This window comes from Anomaloglossus baeobatrachus, chromosome 1 (genome assembly GCF_048569485.1).
Source record: "Anomaloglossus baeobatrachus isolate aAnoBae1 chromosome 1, aAnoBae1.hap1, whole genome shotgun sequence".
Lineage (NCBI taxonomy): Eukaryota > Metazoa > Chordata > Amphibia > Anura > Aromobatidae > Anomaloglossus > Anomaloglossus baeobatrachus.
Window position 1 is genome coordinate 925,032,136 of NC_134353.1, and position 20,456 is coordinate 925,052,591.

Genomic DNA, 20,456 nt, shown 5'->3' on the forward strand with positions numbered 1-20,456 from the left:
CCTTCTCGCTCCTGACTGACTCTGTCAACTTTTAAACTTAGCTCTGCCCATTTACCTCAGACACCTCATCACCAAGCTCCACCCCCTGGATGGTTGTAGAGACAGTGTACGGGGCTTAAGTGCCATAACCAGATTACTGGTCGCTAAGCATTAATGGGACCTGCCCCGGCCCTGATCTAGTGTGTGAGGTAACAATTGGGAGTCTGCAGGTTTTTGGTGCGTGAACCGGTAGATGGCCTTTTTCTTACCCAGGATGGGGCACCACACCTCTGGTTGAGGTGCAGTACCTCTGGTTGAGGTGCAGTACCTCTGGTTGAGGTGCAGTACCTCTGGTTGAGGTGCAGTACCTCTGGTTGAGGTGCAGTACCTCTGGTTGAGGTGCAGTACCTCTGGTTGAGGTGCAGTACCTCTGTGGCGGCGGTGGTCTCAGGGGCTCTACAGCTGCGTATACATTAAATGGAAGTAAACTCAGGACTACAGAACAGGAGAAAGACTTGGGAATTCTGGTTAAAAGTAAGCTTGGCAGCAGCACTCAATGTCAGGCAGCAGCTGCAAAAGCAAACAAGCTTTTTAGGGTGTATAAAAAGAGCGATTAGATCCCGTGATCCCAACGTATTGTTACCCCTCTATAAATCACTTGTAAGGGAACATCTAGAATATGGAATCCAGTTTTGGGCTCCACATTTTAAAAAGGACAATCAGAAGTTAGAGTCAGTTCAAAGGCGGCAACGAGATTATTACAAGGAATGGAGGCCGCCCGTATGATGAGAGGTTGAAAAGTTAGATTTGTTTAGCTTAGAAAAAAAGATGTCTCAGAGGAGATCTCAGTTATATGTATAAATACATGTGTGGTCAATATAAAGGACTGGCACATGACTTATTTCTTCCAAAGACAATACTAAGGACCAGGGGGCACTCACTGCGAGTGGAAGAAAAGCGATTCCGACAGCTAAATAAGAAAGGGTTCTTTACAGTTAGAGCGGTCAGACTGTGGAATGCCGACCACAAGAGGTAGTAATGGCAGATACTATAACAACTTTATATCAGGGCTGGATGATTTCCTCAGTACACAACATTATCGGTTATAAGTGACTTAGTGACAAAATATATAATTGGTGGAGGAAGGGGGAACCAGATGGACCGAGGGCTTTTTTTCAACCTATGCAACTATGTTGTGCATTCTCTTCTACCGAAATCTGACTTAGTATGTTTCACTCCTTCTTTTTTTTTTTTTTATTTTTTTATTCCAAATGTCCAACCCACCCCTTTTGTTATACACCACTTTTTTCGTGAATACACAGAATAATTTTTTATTCTTCAAGATCACTCATTTCTAGGTGTGTATATAATATTATATATATATATATATATATATATGTATGTGTATATATATGTATATATATATATATATGTCCCACCCAGAGAGGGGGGTACTCGGTCCAAAGCAGTAACAAATGGGAATGTCACTGTGGTGGCCGTTGCCCGGTCCCGTGCCCTGGGGCTTCTTTTGTAAAAGTGGGTATTTACAGGGGTGAATAGAGTTAATGTCATGTGACCCCACCTGCGGGTTGCTGTTAAGGATTGAGCTAAATGTGGATACTCCCAAAGCAGGTGGTGGTTGCAGCAATGGTGTTAGGCCCTGCGCAGGTAGGGCTGTGCCTGGGAGATGATGAGGGGCAATAATGGAGACCACACCAGGTTGTCTTTAACAGTCTCTACTCACTGTGGACCCAGGGATTGCCGGTTCAGGTCCCAGGAGGACCAGTGCCAATCTAGTGACCCAGGTTGCCCTGTCCCCGAAACGCTGTTGGTTGGGTCCCTGTAGCATGAAGCGTTTGGGGCCCGACTGTCCCTTTTTGGATACAGTCTGCTTCTCCGTATGGCGGGCAATGCGGACCCTGTGGGGAGGTAAGCGTCCAAACCACGATCCTAGTTTACTACTGATGCCCCCGGGTTATTTGGTTTGATGAAGGTGTCCTCACCGGGCAGGTATTTATCAAGCCGTGTAGAACTGGCGCCTGATCTAGGGCCCTGTGCCCCGTGCGAGCTCCAGACTATCATATTCAGATACTAGAAGCGATTTAGCTTTTATACATGATTTTAATACTAATATTAATAAAATAACTATTTTAGGAGTTGTTTTTTCTTTGGGTTTTTTTCTGGCATAATGCTCCTGTTCTAATTAATTTGGTTATAAATAATTGGCAAATTAGTCGTAGGATTGTCCAGGTTGTTAGAAGATCCTCACTGTTTCTTCAAGGACTGTCCCTTTTTTACAGGGCTTGTGGAAGAATATAAGACCTAGTGGCTTTCTTACAAGAAATAGCGCCACACCTGTCCACAGGTTGTGTGGGGTATTACACCTATAGATCTCTGATTCCTTTTTGTTTTGGGAACTAATAGAAATCTTTGAGTCCATACTGCACTAAATCCATAGTCAAATACAGTATTGTATTTCCTGCGGGGAAAACCAAATGTGGACATGTAAATGAGGCAAACGGATGATATCGGAGACGCGAAACCTCCATAAACAAAGAGGTTTCGCCCATTACCAATAATAATGAACTGTATTTGCCTATACTGGTCACATCTGCTTCATGGTCCCCAATTTTGATGACCAGGAATATGCTGCATGCTGTGCCCCGTGTGATCATTAAAGGTGACTTCTCACACAATGAAGTAGCTGGCTGTGGGTGTGAACATAGTCTTAGGCTGAAACCAGATAAACTGTAGTTGTCTACCAAAATACTACCAATAAGACCCCTTTCTGATGTCCGTGTTTAATCCGTTAAAAGCCACATGCATTTGTATCGTCATACGTACGTGTGACATCTGTGTTTGCATACATCTGATGTCTATGTGACAGGTGCCGGAGAAAACATGGGTCTTTGAAATAAAAAATATTTTCTATATTAACCTGCACCCAGCGCTGTTATCTTCGGCTCTGCTGCCTCCTGCTTCTGACCCCCGCTCATTATATTCATTGATTATTCACTGCACTGAGGAGCTGGAAGCCGGAGCTTCACGGGGACAACGCTGGGTACAGCTTGGGTATCCATCAAGCAGTGTGTGCAGTGATGTCCAGGAGGTCATTTGAGTTCCTAATGAGCTCTGATGATCTCCTGATGACACCCCTGCTCTGCAGCAGGTCTCACCACGGTGACTTCACGGGTTCATCAGAGTTCATTGGGAACTCGGATGACCTCCAGGACATCACTGCACACACACTGCTTGCTTGCTGAATATTCACCTGTCACGGGCGATGCTCTCCCCGCGATGCTCCGGCTTCCAGCTCCTCAGTGCAGTGAATAATCAATGACTATAATGAGCGGAAGGTCAGGAGCAGGAGGCAGCAGAGCCGAAGAAAACACCTCTGGATTCAGTAGAATATAAAACCTCTTTTTATTTCACAGACCCTTCTTTTTTCCGGTCCGTGTCACACTGATGTCACATGGATCACATCAGTGTGTGATCCGTGTGACACCTGTTCTGCCGGAAAAACGGACATGTCTGTGTGTGTGCGGGGCCACAACGAATCACACGGTCCATGTGAAAATACTGATGTGTGAGTAACTCCAGAGAATAACATGGGTACGTGTGACATCAGTGATGTAACACGTGACGTTCGTAAAGCACAGACGTCTCAAAGGGGCCTAAAACTGCAACCTGTGCCACAAAAACAAAACCAGAAATATCAAAAAAACAAACGGCAAGGTATATCTATGTAATTTGGGAATCTAATTTTTCCCAGATACGGATGTTTTTAACCTAGATAGTGGCATTTAAGTTAGGTTCCTGGAATACAGAGATATACCTTGCCGTTGGTTCCGGGCTTACATGCATTGGCCAATACATAAACTAAATATCTCTCTTTTGCAGTAATGCAGTGCCATATTTTCCCTAGTACATTTTTGGCTTTTTCAGTGTGCGACTATATGCATTTATAGTTACAAAAACAAAACCGTCAGACTGCGAACGTAAGGGGGAAAAAAAATCGGCGTAAGGCCTCGCTCCCACAGTGTACAAATACGCCAAGTGCAATGAGATAAATATTATATATACTGTATATAATCTTGGGCATATGTGCAATATTTAGATACTGTAAATATTTGTATTCTTGGCACTTTCATCATTTCGTACTTTTATACATTTTTCTCTATAGTTAGTATGTATGTATGTATGTATGTATGTATATATATATATGATCGTTTTGGTTCCTTTTTCGTTCGCTTTACATTATACGATTTATGCCCTGAGAATTGTTATAGTCCAGATTTCTAATTTGAAATTATCATATATGTCATAATCTATGAAAATGTGAGAATGTATCCTACTTTGTTGGTTTGTGTTCTTAATATATTATATGTATATGTAAATATGTCATTCTCTATATATATACTATTTTGATGGCAAAATATTGTACAATTATATATATATATATATATATATCGCTATCTAGCTGTACTACCCGGGTTAATAACTGCTGTTAACAAAATGGAATGTATGAACAAAAATGTATTCTGCACACGAACACCACAAAACAAATAGATATAAATGTAATTATGTCTGCATCCCCCTCTTTACATATCTCTGTCTCTCTCTCTATCTCTTTGTCTGTCTGTCTCTTTCCCTGTCTGTCTCTGACTGTCTGTCTTTCTCCGTCTGTCTCAATCTCTTTCCCTGTCTATCTATCACTGTCTCTTTTCCTGTCTGTCTCTTTCCCTCTTTCCCTCTCTTTCCCTGTGTCTGTCTCTCCCTCTTTCCCTCTGTCTCTTTCCCTGTCTATGTCTGTCTCTTTCCCTGTCTGTGTCTGCCTCTTTCCCTGGCTGCATTGTGACACGCCAGCATTCCATTTAAGGGCGTGGCTGCGCATTCTTCTGAAGTTCTGGCTGCACTGTGGCTCCCAGCTCCATTCGCTTCAATGGAGGCAGGTTTTGTGGTGAAAAACTGTAAAGCGCCAAGTGAAAATTTCCCCTCAAAACATAGCCTATGACAGTCTCGGGGTCCAAAAGTGTGAGTGTGCAAAATTTTGTGGCTGTAGCTGCGACGGTGCAGATGCCAATCCCGGATATATATAGATAGATAGACAGATTCATATATTAGATATTGTATCTTTTCTATTTATAAGTGTATATGTGTATGTATGTGTGTGTGGTGGTTTCATCTCAATCTCTAATCATGACTGGGTTATGTATATGAAGCTTACCAACTGCTGTAAAATGAAAAGTCCTCCATCTTATGGATATCCTTTGTATTTCTGATTCCGCGTCTTTCTTTATCTTCTAAGTTGGCTGTTGGTGAAATACAAAATTCTGGTTTATATTCAGAAGCTGAAAGTCTTGAAATAGTTGCCCATTGTCACAGCTGAGGGTTTGTTACAGTTGTATCCATACTAAAAAATGTCAATGTTCTCATGCGCAAAGGGTTTGCTACAATACTGCAGGTTAATGAAGATGTATCGTTCTTCGGTCCCAGCTCTGCAGCTCGCAGACCGTTGTTACACCATTTTTTAAATGGCAAAAGCGAGCGACCATTTAAAGAGAATCAACCAGGAGGATTATCCTATATAAAGTATAGTAAAGCCGGTGCTATACTGGCGCTCGGAAAAGAATGTGAGCATAGCTTGTGTTCTGAGATTGGATGTTTTATTTCAGAAATATGTGCAAGTAAAGTTCCAGCAATGCACTGCTATTTGATTGACAGGTGCATCAAGAAGGGAATATGTGGGTCGGGTTTTGCTGTCTATTCCCGTCCCTGTCAGCCTGCGCAGGAATTAACATCTATAATGGCGACAGGGGGAGGAAGACCAGGCAGGCAGACAGGGGCGGGAATAGATGGCAAAACCCGACCCACCTATTCCCTTCCTGTTGCACCTGTCAATCAAATAGCAGTGCATTGCTGGAACTTTACTTACACATATTTCTGAAATTAAACACCCAATCTCAGAACAGCAGGTATCCTTACATTCAGAATCCGAGCGCCAGTATAACACTAGCTTTACTTTATATATGATAATCCTACTGGTGGGTTCTCTTTAAATGGTCGCTCACATTTGCCATCATTTAAAAATGGCAAGGGTCCAACCCCTGTGATTCTCCAGAGAATAAGGGGGGTTAAGAGCTGTGTCCCCAGCTTTCACAAAAATGTGTAAAAATGCCAGCTACACACTGTGCACAATTAAGAAATGTTTTGATTTTCATGGATAATTTTATTATCGAAGAACTCCAGTGCTGTCAGTCAATCCAAAAGCTGGAGTGGTGCTTCTAGTCCAAGTCCCCTTCTCCTTGTCTTACATACACCCTTTATTTGGTGCCGCTCCGCTGCCGAGGAACAATATTGTGACTGTAAATTCTGATTGGCCAGAAGCTATGTCGCATGTGCTCAGTATAAGTCTATAAGAGCCAGAATGAGGCTCCCATAGACTTTTATTGAGTTATGACCTCTGGAATGCTTCACTTCCAGCAGGTCCCAAACGCTGGGAAGAGATGAAGACTCCAGAGGGTGGGTATAAGACAGGGGGCAGGGTACTAGGATTTAATGCATCATTCCAGCACTGAAATAAAATGAAATGCCGGAGTGGTGCTTTAAAATTTCCATCTCAAGTGAGAATAACAACTAAATAAGTCAAAATGTACAAATATGCTGTACATTTCCAAACAAAATCTCTGACCTGTATAGTAATCCAGCCACCCTTTTTGCTATTAGCGGCCATAATTCATCCATCCAAGGAGTCTTTCAGTTTCTTCATCTGTTGAAGATCAACCTCAGACGCAGATCAGAGAGGGGAATGTCTTCCTTCACCAAAAATCTAAGGGGTCAAAATACTCACTGCCTAATAATTCTGTATCTACCTGACCAGAGATTTCTCTGTATATTTATTTCCCATTACAAGAACCTGATTCAATGGGAGTACCACCCTTTGTTTATTTTTATTTTATTTATTTTTTTTAGATTTTTTTGCAATAAATTTCCTATAGGTTATTGGAAAGTGGAGACAAATCGAATATCTCGGTGTGACACCCGACTGCGGTTCTGCTGTGGGTGTATACGTGATCGTAAAATATTTACTGTATCTCTCGCTGCCGGTGTGAATGTTTCATTAGATCCGTGTAACAATGTGTTACCCTCTGGGCTCGTCTGCGCTGCTCAATAATTCATCCACTGGAGTTTATAAATCATTTATGTTCTAGTTCACCGCTATGTCAGTGCTAATTAAGGAACGTTGCCCCCTGGAAAATAAAAAAGAAAACTAAACATAGAGGGGATTCAGGAGGAGAAGCTAGGAGAGATATAGGGGGGCATATACCCCTTCGATTGGTTGCGTATAGGCCGGAATATTTAGGGCTAGAATGCTCATATCTCCGGAGGAGAAGGAGATTCCTGATACCATTCTGAACCATTAAAAAGTATTTTTCCTTCAGGGACAACCTCCTTAGAAGCACAATCACTGTCTGGACTAAAAATATAGACACTGCTATACAGGATTTGCTGATGGAAATGTGTATAGACTTAAAGAGGGTTTGTCACAAAGTCAAAAGTGGATCATTTTTGCTCGTATTTTATCCCTGCCGCTCCCCTGAGTATTCTGTTGTTTGTTTCTTGTAAATCTGTCATGCGGTTCCAGAGATACTCATCATTTTATCTGGTGCTAATTTTTATGGTCTTAACAAAGGAGGTGTGGCTCACAGGGTGATTATGCAAAATTATGGAGCATAGACACGCCTCTGAGGAACCAGTGAGCCACACCCCCTTAATAAAAACAACAAAAAACACCAAACAAAAAGATCTATAACTCTTGACACGTATAACAAATTAAAAAATAAAAAACCCTGCCATACTAGGGGCTCAATGGGGATAACATAAAAGCGAAAACTTCACATTTTCACGTGGCCACAGGTCTTTTAGATAGATAAATAAATATCTTTCTTGAGAAATAAGATCTACAGTTACTGGTTGCAATGTAGGACATTGATTGGTATAGGGATATATCATGTGTATTGGTATAGGGATATATAATGTGTATGTATAATATATATTAGTGCGCGTGTATGTATATGCATCTGTGTGTGTGTGTATGTGATATTTTTTTATATATATATATATATATATATATATATATATATATATATATATATATATATATATATAATCTCTGTCCTATTGCAGAAAACAAAAACATGTGTGTATATGTATATATGTATATGTATATATATATATATAATATCTCTATCTATATATATAATGTGTGTGTGTGTGTGTGTGTGTGTGTGTGTGTGTATATATATGTATGTATGTATGTATGTATGTATGTATGTATATGTATGTATGTGTGAATATATAGTTTTGTTTTCATGACTCTGAAAATTGTAGATTCACATTTTAGGCATTAAAACTATTAATTAAAACATGTGGAAGGAAATACTTAACAAAAAAGTGTGAAACAACTAAAAATATGTCTTATATTCTAGGTCCTTCAAAGTAGCCACCTTTTGCTTTGATTACTGCTTTGCACACTCTTGGCATTCTCTTGATAAGCTTCAAGAGGTAGTCACCGGAAATGGTTTTCCAACAGTCGTGAAGGAGTTCCCAGAGATGTTTAGCACTTGTTGGCCCTTTTGCCTTCACTCTGCGGTCCAGCTCACCCCAAACCATCTTGATTGGGTTCAGGTCTGGTGGCTGTGGAGGCCAGGTCATCTGGCGTAGCACCCCATCACTCTCCTTCTTAGTCAAATAGCCCTTACACAGCCTGGAGGTGTGTTTGGGGTCATTGTCCTGTTGAAAAATAAATGATTATCCAACTAAACGCAAACCGGATGGAATAGCACGCCGCTGCAAGATGCTGTGGTGTTGGTTCAGTATGCCTTCAATTTTGAATAAATCCCCAACAGTGTCACCAACAAAGCACCCCCACACCATCACACTTCCTCCTCCATGCTTCACGGTGGGTACCAGGCATGTAGAGTCCATCCGTACACCTTTTCTACAAAGACACGGTGGTTGGATCCAAAGATCTCAAATTTGGACTCATCAGACCAAAGCACAGATTTCCACTGGTCTAATGTCCATTCCTTGTGTTCTTTAGCCCAAACAAGTCTCTTCTGCTTGTTGCCTGTCCTTAGCAGTGGTTTCCTAGCAGCTATTTTACCATGAAGGCCTGCTGCACAAAGTCTCCTCTTAACAGTTGTTCTAGAGATGAGAAGGTGTGTCCAAACTTTTGGTCTGTACTGTGTATGTGTATGTATATACAGTGCCTACAAGTAGTATTAACCCCCTGCAGATTTAGCAGGTTTGATAAGATGCAAATAAGTTAGAGCCTCCAAACTGCAAACAAGAGCAGGATTTATTAACAGATGCATAAATCTTACAAACCAACAAGTTATGTTGCTCAGTTAAATTTTAATAAATTTTCCACATAAAAGTGTGGGTCAATTATTATTTAACCCCTAGGTTTAATATTTTGTGGAATTACCCTTGTTTGCAATTATAGCTAATAATCGTCTTTTATAAGACCTGATCAGGCCGGCACAGGTCTCTGCAGTTATCTTGGCCCACTCCTCCATGCAGATCTTCTCCAAGTTATGTAGGTTATTTGGGTGTCTCATGTGGACTTTAATCTTGAGCTCCTTCCACAAGTTTTCAATTGGGTTAAGGTCAGGAGACTGACTAGGCCACTGCAACACCTTGTTTTTTTCCCTCTTGAACCAGGCCTTGGTTTTCTTGGCTATGTGCTTTGGGTCGTTGTCTTGTTGGAAGATGAAATGACGACCCATCTTAAGATCCTTGATGGAGGAGCGGAGGTTCTTGGCCAAAATCTCCAGGTAGGCCGTGCTATCCATTTTCCCATGGATGCGGACCAGATGGCCAGGCCCCTTGGCTGAGAAACAGCCCCACAGCATGATGCTGCCACCACCATGCTTGACTGTAGGGATGGTATTCTTGGGGTCGTATGCAGTTCCATCCAGTCTCCAAACGTCACGTGTGTGGTTGGCACCAAAGATCTCGATCTTGGTCTCATCAGACCAGGGAACCTTGAACCAGTCTGTCTGAGTCCTCCAAGTTATCATAAGCAAACTGTAGACGAGCCTTGACATGACGCTTTGAAAGTAAAGGTACCTTACGGGCTCGTCTGGAACGGAGACCATTGCGGTGGAGTACGTTACTTATGGTATTGACTGAAACCAATGTCCCACTGCCATGAGATCTTCCCGGAGCTCTTTCCTTGTTGTCCTTGGGTTAGCCTTGACTCTTTGGACAAGCCTGGCCTTGGCACGGGTGGAAACTTTCAAAGGCTGTCCAGGCCGTGGAAGGCTAACAGTAGTTCCATAAGCCTTCCACTTCCGGATGATGCTCCCAACAGTGGAGACAGGTAGGCCCAACTCCTTGGAAAGGGTTTTGTACCCCTTGCCAGCCTTGTGACCCTCCACGATCTTGTCTCTGATGGCCTTGGAATGCTCCTTTGTCTTTCCCATGTTGACCAAGTATGAGTGCTGTTCACAAGTTTGGGGAGGGTCTTAATTAGTCAGAAAAGGCTGGAAAAATAGATAATTAATCCAAACATGTGAAGCTCATTGTTCTTTGTGCCTGAAATACTTCTTAATACTTTAGGGGAATCTGAATTCTGGTGGTTTGAGGGGTTGAATAATAAATGACCCTCTGAATAAACTATTCACAATTTAATAAAAAAAGAAATAACATTCTTTTTTGCTGCAGTGCATTTCACACTATTTATTTGTTGGGTTTTTTTTCTGCTGTAGGACAAATTGTTCTTCGCCATGTAAGGGAGATTTCCACTTTTCTTCCTGAACACTTTTGTTTATTATATTCAGTGGTGGCCTATATACCGTAACCTAAGGGCCCTAATCATGTAATTATCCTCCCAAACTACCAATCTCAGTGGGGTCAGTGAAGCGGCTAATGTGTATGAGGCTCTCCATACTCTCCCTGATCTCAGGAGGGAGCATTTAGTAGATTTGAATTACAAACCCATCTGGATAGTGCAGCTCCTGATGTCCACAAGGTTTGTTTTAGTTTTAGAGAACAATAACAAAGTCACAATTTGAAATATTTATGTTGTAAAGTGGTGACCATTTTGTTGTTGTTTTTCTACCTTGATTTTTTTGTTGTGCTCTTAATGATTCATTAGGAATCTGAATCATTTTGCTTTCTTGTCACATTTTTATATGTAAGTATAAATATAGAAACTATTCATAATACAATGAAACACACTACTCAACTGAAATCAGGTTATGGATAATACATTGTGTAATGCTTGCTAATAGGATCAATCATGGACTGTATTATACTCCAGAGCTGCACTCGCTATTCTGGTGCAGTCACTGTGTACATACATTACATTACTGATCCTGTACTGATCCTGAGTTACATCCTGTATTGTACTCCTCCAGAGCGGAACTCACTATTACTTACATCTACGTTACTTATCCTGTACCGCTTTCCCAGTAATATAGGCTGGATATGAGGTCTGTGTGTCTCCCAGTAATATAGGCTGGATGTGAGCTCTGTGTGTCCCTCCCAGTAATATAGGCTGGATGTGAGCTCTGTGTGTCTCTCCCAGTAATATAGGCTGGATGTGAGGTCTGTGTGTCTCTCCCAGTAATATAGTATGGATGTAAGGTCTGTGTGTCTCCCAGTAATATAGGCTGGATGTGAGCTCTGTGTGTCCCTCCCAGTAATATAGGCTGGATGTGAGCTCTGTGTGTCTCTCCCAGTAATATAGGCTGGATGTGAGCTCTGTGTGTCCCTCCCAGTAATATAGGCTGGATGTGAGCTCTGTGTGTCTCTCCCAGTAATATAGGCTGGATGGTGAGGTCTGTGTGTCCCTCCCAGTAATATAGGCTGGATGTGAGCTCTGTGTGTCTCTCCAGTAATATAGAGAGGGGTAATCCCGGCACACAGTGTGTGAAAAATTGATAAGTCCAGGTATTTATGCTTGAACAGAATTTCTTTATTTTACACCAATATAGTACTGCCCGCCCAACGTTGCGGCTCACGCAGGAGCCTTCACCAGGGGTCAAGAGCACGGGAAGAAGATTGTGGTAGAAAATCATGTAGGTACAATAGGACTTAGTAAAGTCAGCTAAAGGGTTACTCCGGCAGGAGGAGATTGTTGCTACAAGTAAAGTAGACAAGGGAAACCCAATAAGGGGCTGGCATACAATATGAAGGGGCTCACACGGTAGACTAGGATACAAGGTGAATGCAATAGGACATTGTCATATGTGTATTACAGTTATTGGTCATATGTAGTATGCCAAGTGAATGGTCAAGATGACGTCAGTGATGCTAGGAGCACTTTGGAAAAGGGTGAGAGCACCAGGAGAAAGCCAAAATGGCGAGGTAGAGTGATCAAAGTTCACAAGTTGATCACTCTACCTCGCCATTTTGGCTTTCTCCTGGTGCTCTCACCCTTTTCCAAAGTGCTCCTAGCATCACTGACGTCATCTTGACCATTCACTTGGCATACTACATATGACCAATAACTGTAATACACATATGACAATGTCCTATTGCATTCACCTTGTATCCTAGTCTACCGTGTGAGCCCCTTCATATTGTATGCCAGCCCCTTATTGGGTTTCCCTTGTCTACTTTACTTGTAGCAACAATCTCCTCCTGCCGGAGTAACCCTTTAGCTGACTTTACTAAGTCCTATTGTACCTACATGATTTTCTACCACAATCTTCTTCCCGTGCTCTTGACCCCTGGTGAAGGCTCCTGCGTGAGCCGCAACGTTGGGCGGGCAGTACTATATTGGTGTAAAATAAAGAAATTCTGTTCAAGCATAAATACCTGGACTTATCAATTTTTCACACACTGTGTGCCAGGATTACCCCTCTCTATTGACTTCTTTTTTTTCCCGAGCACCAGGACTATAGCAGTGAGCACAACTTATTCTCTATTGTTTCTCCAGTAATATAGGCTGGATGTGAGCTCTGTGTGTCTCTCCCAGTAATATAGGCTGGATGTGAGCTCTGTGTGTCTCTCCCAGTAATATAGGCTGGATGTGAGCTCTGTGTGTCTCTCCCAGTAATATAGGCTGGATGGTGAGGTCTGTGTGTCTCTCCAGTAATATAGGCTGGATGTGAGATCTGTGTCTCTCAGTAATATAGGCTGGATGTGAGCTCTGTGTGTCTCTCCAGTAATATAGGCTGGATGTGAGGTCTGTGTGTCTCTCCAGTAATATAGGCTGGATGTGAGGTGTGTGTGTCTCTCCCAGTAATATAGGCTGGATGTGAGGTCTGTGTGTCTCTCCCAGTAATATAGGCTGGATGTGAGCTCTGTGTGTCCCCCAGTAATATAGGCTGGATGTGAGGTCTGTGTGTCTCTCCAGTAATATAGGCTGGATGTGAGGTCTGTGTGTCTCTCCCAGTAATATAGGCTGGATGTGCGCTCGGTGTGTCTCCCAGTAATATAGGCTGGATGTGCGCTCGGTGTGTCTCCCAGTAATATAGGCTGGATGTGCGCTCGGTGTGTCTCCCAGTAATATAGGCTGGATGTGAGCTCGGTGTGTCTCACAGTAATATAGGCTGGATGTGAGCTCTGTGTGTCTCCCAGTAATACAGGCTGGATGTGAGCTCTGTGTGTCTCCCAGTAATACAGGCTGGATGTGAGCTCTGTGTGTCTCCCAGTAATATAGGCTGGATGTGAGCTCTGTGTGTCTCCCAGTAATACAGGCTGGATGTGATGTCTGTGTGTCTCCCAGTAATACAGGCTGGATGTGAGGTCTGTGTGTCTCTCCCAGTAATATAGACTGGATATGAGGTCTATGTGTCTCTCCCAGTAATATAGGCTGGATGTGAGGACTGTGTGTCTCTCCCAGTAATATAGGCTGGATGTGAGCTCTGTGTGTCTCCCAGTAATACAGGCTGGATGTGAGGTCTGTGTGTCTCTCCCAGTAATATAGGCTGGATGTGCGCTCGGTGTGTCTCCCAGTAATATAGGCTGGATGTGCGCTCGGTGTGTCTCCCAGTAATATAGGCTGGATGTGAGCTCGGTGTGTCTCACAGTAATATAGGCTGGATGTGAGCTCGGTGTGTCTCCCAGTAATATAGGCTGGATGTGAGCTCTGTGTGTCTCCCAGTAATACAGGCTGGATGTGAGCTCTGTGTGTCTCCCAGTAATACAGGCTGGATGTGAGCTCTGTGTGTCTCCCAGTAATACAGGCTGGATGTGAGGTCTGTGTGTCTCTCCCAGTAATATAAGCTGGATGTGAGCTCTGTGTGTCTCTCTCAGTAATATAGACTGGATATGAGGTCTATGTGTCTCTCCCAGTAATATAGGCTGAATGTGAGGACTGTGTGTCTCTCCCAGTAATATAGGCTGGATGTGAGGTCTGTGTGTCTCTCCTAGTAATATAGGCTGGATGTGAGCTCTGTTTATCTCTCCAGTAATATAGCTGAGGTCTGTGTGTCTCGCTCTAGTAATATAGGCTGGATGTGAGCTTTGTGTGTGTCTCTCCAGTAATATAGGCTGGATGTGAGGTCTGTGTCTCTCCCAGTAATATAGGCTGGATGTGAGGTCTGTGTGTCTCGCTTTAGTAATAAAGCCTGGATGTGAGCTTTGTGTGTGTCTCCCAGTAATATAGGCTGGGTGTGAGCTCTGTTTATCTCTCCAGTAATATAGGTGAGGTCTGTGTGTCTCTCTCCAGTAATATAGGCTGGATGTGAGCTTTGTGTGTGTCTCTCCAGTAATATAGGCTGGATGTGAGCTTTGTGTGTCCCCCAGTAATATAGGCTGGATGTGAGGTCTGTGTATCTCTCCCAGTAATATAGGCTGGATGTGAGCTTTGTGTGTCCCCCAGTAATATAGGCTGGATGTGAGGTCTGTGTATCTCTCCCAGTAATATAGGCTGGATGTGAGCTCTTTGTGTCTCTCCCAGTAATATAGGCTGGATGTGAGCTCTGTGTGTCTCTCCCAGTTATATAGTCTAGATGTGAGGTCTAAATGTATCCAGGGTGGGGCTTTTTTCATTAGATTTCCCTCGTTCGGTGACAATAGTAATTATCCCTCTGTGGATCTGATGTGCGCACAGAAATCTGTGCCTGTCTTGGATTTTTGCATAGGAAGTACTCTTTGGGGTCCATGTTGAAGGTCAGCATATCCGTTCTCACCAAGCGAAAAGTACTTCAAAGCTAATGGTTAATACAAGAACAAGGTCTCCTATCTGTATGAGGATGCACCAACTGTTCCCTAAATGATGTTGGGAGAGAAAATGATGGGGCATATTGAATTAAACATGCCCATTCCTTCGGTCTTGTGATATAAGCAGCCATAGTTGTGTGGCAGCAGATTCACTTTATTCCTTCCATTGAGAATATTTGCACTCTACTGGACTGGACCGATCATTTATGGGGACAATAGTCGAAATGGCTGTCGGGTCGGCCATCAAAGCTCCATACCCACATATAGATTGTTAGCTCCTCCGATCAAAATGGCTAAGATTTAACAACCGAAATGTATTGTCTATGATCCTCCTAATACGAGGTAGGCCACGTATTTGTGTCCTTATGAGTCATTATATTTAGCATATACAGACAGTCATTGTTTCCAGAAACCATGTGATGTGTTGCCAGCATTGTATTCCAATAAGTTTCCTTCTTTATTTTTTCCATTTTACATGGTGTACACTGAGATTTCAGGGTGAAACTTGATCCGTGGAGAATTGTGATCGCCCTGGACTGTTGCTTTGAATACGATGTAATCCCTTTTGTGAGAAGCCGCGGCTTAAATTACCTTTCTTTTATGGATGGAAATGTCACCGGGGCTTTGACGGGCCCTTGTGTCCTCAATAAGTCTTTTTAGTGGTTTTTTTTTCTATTATTATTATTATTATTATTATTATTATTATTATTTTTTTTTGTGTTCTATAGATAATAACAATGAAACGCCTGGATGGCGGCTTTTGTGCTCGCACCATTGTGAGGTCTTATTTTTTCATTTTGCACTGATTGTGTTTCCTTGATTGCCACTTTAGAGGGACCCGCACAATTGAGTAGAAGACTCCAAAGTTTAATATTTAATCTGCTGTATAATTTACCTAAGGCTTTGCTCCTTTCACCTCATGAATAGTTTTTTGGAACAATGGTTGAAAAGCAGTGTTTTGCCTACTTCTGCTCTATGAGGTTTTTTTTTTTTTTTTTCCCCACTATTGCAAAATGGAAAAAAATACCTACAAAAGACTTATTAAAAGTTGCTCAAGCAAACCCAAATTTCATAAGTCAAGTATTTTTAGATGTACTTCACTAATTAACAGCGAAAATCCTAGAAAAAATTTTTAAAAACAATAATAATAATAAAACATTATTTATATATAATTATAAATATAAAATAAAATAAAATATAAATATATATAATTATTATATTATAATATGTTATATTATTATTAATATTATTATTAATTATATTATAATAATAATATAATTATTATTATTACTACTACTACTACTACTACTACTACAATAATAATTAATTTTTATTATTATTATTATTTATTTTTTTATTTAATTTTTTTTTAATTATATTTTTATTTATTTTGTTTCTAGGATTTTCGCTGTTAATTAGTGAAGTACATCCAAAAAGTAGGCTATAGTACCAAGTTGATTAAGTGCATATAAATGGGAGCAATAAACAGGATTTATTTTTTTGCCTTCTGTAATGTGCAAGTTATAAACCAAAAAGGTGGTAATAATAATTTATTAATAATAAATAATTATTTATCTTTAATATAATTTTTTTATTTTCTTACAATCTAAAATATATTAAAGAAAAATAAAATAAAATATATTAAAATATAAAATATATATTATATTTTATTTTTTTATTTTATCTTAAAATATATCGTAAAATATATTAAACATAAAAAATCTAAAATTATATACATTATTTTAGATTTTATTATATTTTATTTTTATTTTATCTTAAAATATATTAAAAATAAAATTAAAATATAATATATATTATTTATATATATTTTTTTTTTTACATTTTTAGATATAATGGATACAGATTACGACACCACATTTGAGGAGGAATCGCAAATGCCAAATGACGATGAGGTTCCATACAGTGACGACGAGACGGACGATGAACTGGAAGGACCTGACTCTCCTGAACCAGAGCAAAACCGGATCAACAAGCAAGCGGAGCTCAGCCGAGAACAGGTCCCAAAAGGTAAATGCGCCTGAAATCCCTAAATTTCCCCACACTGGTATCATTAAAGCCTATGTGCATGACTAAACAAAATTTTAGCATACTTGCGTAACAGATGCCACGTGATTGTGGAGATTCCTGTGCCCTGACACAATCCTGTCCATTACAAGATATGAGGCTTAGAAATGCCTGGTTGTCGCGTTATCAGGTTTTACAGATCATGTCTATGATTGTCATTGGCTGCAGTACCAGACACGGCCTATGGACAGGAGGGGCACCATCTCTCCAATCCCTGATAGCCCTTAAGTGCTATGTCCTATTTTCATAACTTTTATGGCCTCCCTTTTTTTCCTTTTCCATTCTACTTGAAATTATTATTTTTTTTTTTCCTAAATTTTTTCCTGCAAGGTCTTCTTTCCCAATGTTGTCGTCTTCTTTTTTTTTTTTTTTCCTGTTACTAAAGACCAGATAGTTTTTTGCTTCTAATGCAATCCACCCATTTGAAGAGCCCCTGTCTGTTGTCCATGGTGGTTTCGTGACTGTCACCAGATGGCCGATCTTATTACAAAAACCCTGACTTAAGAATAGTGTGAATTTTTTTTTATATATCATTGCCAAGGTTATCATCCACCTACGTAGGGTATCATGTATCAGAGGTGGCCTGCTTCTAAGACGAGGTGTGCAGCACAGACCGGTTGTTTGCTATAGAGCTTGTAAGCGCTGCTCGTGTGTGTTTCTGGCCAGCTTCAGTCCTCCTGTGCTCCTCTGATGCTGCAAAGGTAAAAAGGTAGAACTGTCTGTACCAGCAGCACGGGAGCGCATACAATCTGGGCTGGTGGTGTAGTTATAGTAGGTGGGCAGTGCCCCACAGCGTAAGGATATTGCTGTGCTTTATATATACAGGGCGGCACGGTGGCTCAGTGGTTAGCACTGCAGTCTTGCAGCGCTGGGGTCCTGGGTTCATATCCCACCAAGGACAACATCTGCAAGGAGTTTGTATGTTCTCCCCGTGTTTGCGTGGGTTTCCTACGGGGTCTCCATTTTCCTTCCACACTTCAAAAACATACTGATAGGGAATTTAGATTGGCAACTCTGTCCCCATCAGGGATCACAATGTATGTAGAGCGCTGTGGAATTAATAGTGCTATATAAATGAATAAATATTAAATAAGAAAAAAAATATATATATATATACACACACTATACATGCACACACTAAACATACACACATATATAATATATATGTGTGTGTATATAATGTGTGTGTATGTGAGTGTGTGTGTATATATATATATATATATATATATATATAATTGCCTTATTCTGTCTGTCTGTCTGTCTGTCTGTCTATCTGTCTGTCATGCTCCGAAATTGTGTCCTTACGGTGACACAAAGCTGATTGGCCGCTGGGCTCGCCATGGCCCCGCCCCCCCACACGGATTGGCCTCTCGCCCCGGCTCTCTGCAGGCCCCGCCCCCCTCACGCAATGCACGCTCGCTCTGGCCTAACTGACACGGGGCTCCGATTCCCAGGTGAGTACACACACACACATCAGATCACACTCACTCTCACACACACCTCACACACACCTCACACATCACATCCACACATCACATCCACACATCACATCCACACATCACAACATGCTGGGATATCGCTTGCTTCTACACCGGCTCCGTCAGGATCCCGGCAGCGCCACACATAACCTTGCGATGCTGGGATCTTAACGGAGGCCGTGAAAGCTGGTAACCATTATACACATCGGGTAACTAAGGTCCCTTAGTTACCCGATGTGTATCATAGTTACCAGTGTACACCAGCTCACACTCACTCTCACACACACCTCACACACACATCACATCGCATCCACACATCAAGGTCCTGCAGCTGCGGAACATACATAACATAACAGCACACACACACAAATCAGATCACACTCACACATACCTCACACATCACATCGCATCCAAATACTCACAACATCCTGGGATATCGCTTGCTTCTCGGCGGCGATATTGTGCTGTGAGCTTCCAGGACCTGACGGAGGATCACATGGCCAGAAGCATGTGATATCCCCGGATGTTGTGAGTATCAGCGCGTATGTGCAATATCGTCAGTGTCTGTGTGTGTGAGTGTATGCGATCGGGTGTGTGTGAGTGTATGCGATCGGTTGTGTGTGTGAGTGTATGCGATCGGTTGTGTGTGTGAGTGTATGCGATCGGTTGTGTGTGTGAGTGGATGCGATCGGTTGTGTGGGTGAGTGGATGCGATCGGTTGTGTGGGTGAGTGGATGCGATCGGGTGTGGGTGAGTGTCGGCAGAGGAGCACGGCGTGCTGGAGGAGGCTGGGAGCAGAGAGGCTGATCTTGGGGAAGGCTGGGAGGGGGAGGCTGATGCTGAGGGAGGCTGGAAGGAGATAGGCTGAGCAAACGTGCTCCATCCGCCATACTGCGCACTCCCCATCGTGCTGCATCCCCCATGCTGCGCACTCCCAAACGTGCTCCATCCGCCATGCTGCGCACTCCCCATCGTGCTCTATCCGCCATGCTGCACACTCCCAAACGTGCTCCATCCGCCATGGTGCGCACTCCCAAACGTGCTCCATCCGCCATACTGCGCACTCCCCATCGTGCTCCATCCGCCATGCTGCGCACTCCCAAACGTCCTCCATCCGCCATGCTGCGCACTCCCCATCGTGCTCTATCCGCCATGCTGCACACTCCCAAAAGTGCTCCATCCGCCATGCTGCGCACTCCCAAACGTGCTCCATCCGCCATGCTGCGCACCCCCCATCATGCTCCATCCGCCATGCTGCGCACTCCCAAACGTGCTCCATCCGCCATGCTGCGCACTCCCAAACGTGCTCCATCCGCCATGCTGCGCACTCCCAAACGTGGTCCATCCGCCATGCTGCGCACTCCCAAACGTGGTCCATCCGCCATGCTGCGCACTCCCAAACGTGGTCCATCCGCCATGCTGCGCACTCCCAAACGTGCTCCATCCGCCATACTGCGCACTCCCAAACGTGCTCCATCCGCCATACTGCGCACTCCCCATCGTGCACCATCCGGCATGCTGCGCACTCCCAAGCGGATGGAGCATGATGGGGGGTGCGCAGCATGGCGGATGGAGCACGTTTGGGAGTGCGCAGCATGGCGGATGGAGCACGTTTGGGAGTGCGCAGCATGACGGATGGAGCACGTTTGGGAGTGCGCAGCATGACGGATGGAGCACGTTTGGGAGTGCGCAGCATGCCGGATGGTGCACGATGGGGAGTGCGCAGTATGG

At 42.8% G+C, this 20,456-nt stretch overlaps 1 protein-coding gene and 1 long non-coding RNA gene across 2 annotated transcripts in view; one reads left to right on the forward strand and one right to left on the reverse strand.

Annotated features, from left to right (window-relative positions):
* Positions 1-20,456, forward strand: part of LOC142256418 (phospholipid-transporting ATPase IC-like) — a 112,286-nt gene that overhangs the window by 24,493 nt on the left and 67,337 nt on the right. The window contains exon 2 of the mRNA XM_075328101.1: positions 17,011-17,190. Within this exon, the coding sequence (XP_075184216.1) occupies positions 17,016-17,190 (175 nt within the window). The 5' untranslated portion in view covers positions 17,011-17,015. The remainder of the gene's footprint in view (positions 1-17,010; positions 17,191-20,456) is intronic.
* Positions 1-20,456, reverse strand: part of LOC142256428 (uncharacterized) — a 104,316-nt gene that overhangs the window by 8,890 nt on the left and 74,970 nt on the right. Inside the window, exon 4 of the long non-coding RNA XR_012727524.1 lies at positions 5,207-5,291. This is a non-coding gene — a long non-coding RNA (uncharacterized LOC142256428). The remainder of the gene's footprint in view (positions 1-5,206; positions 5,292-20,456) is intronic.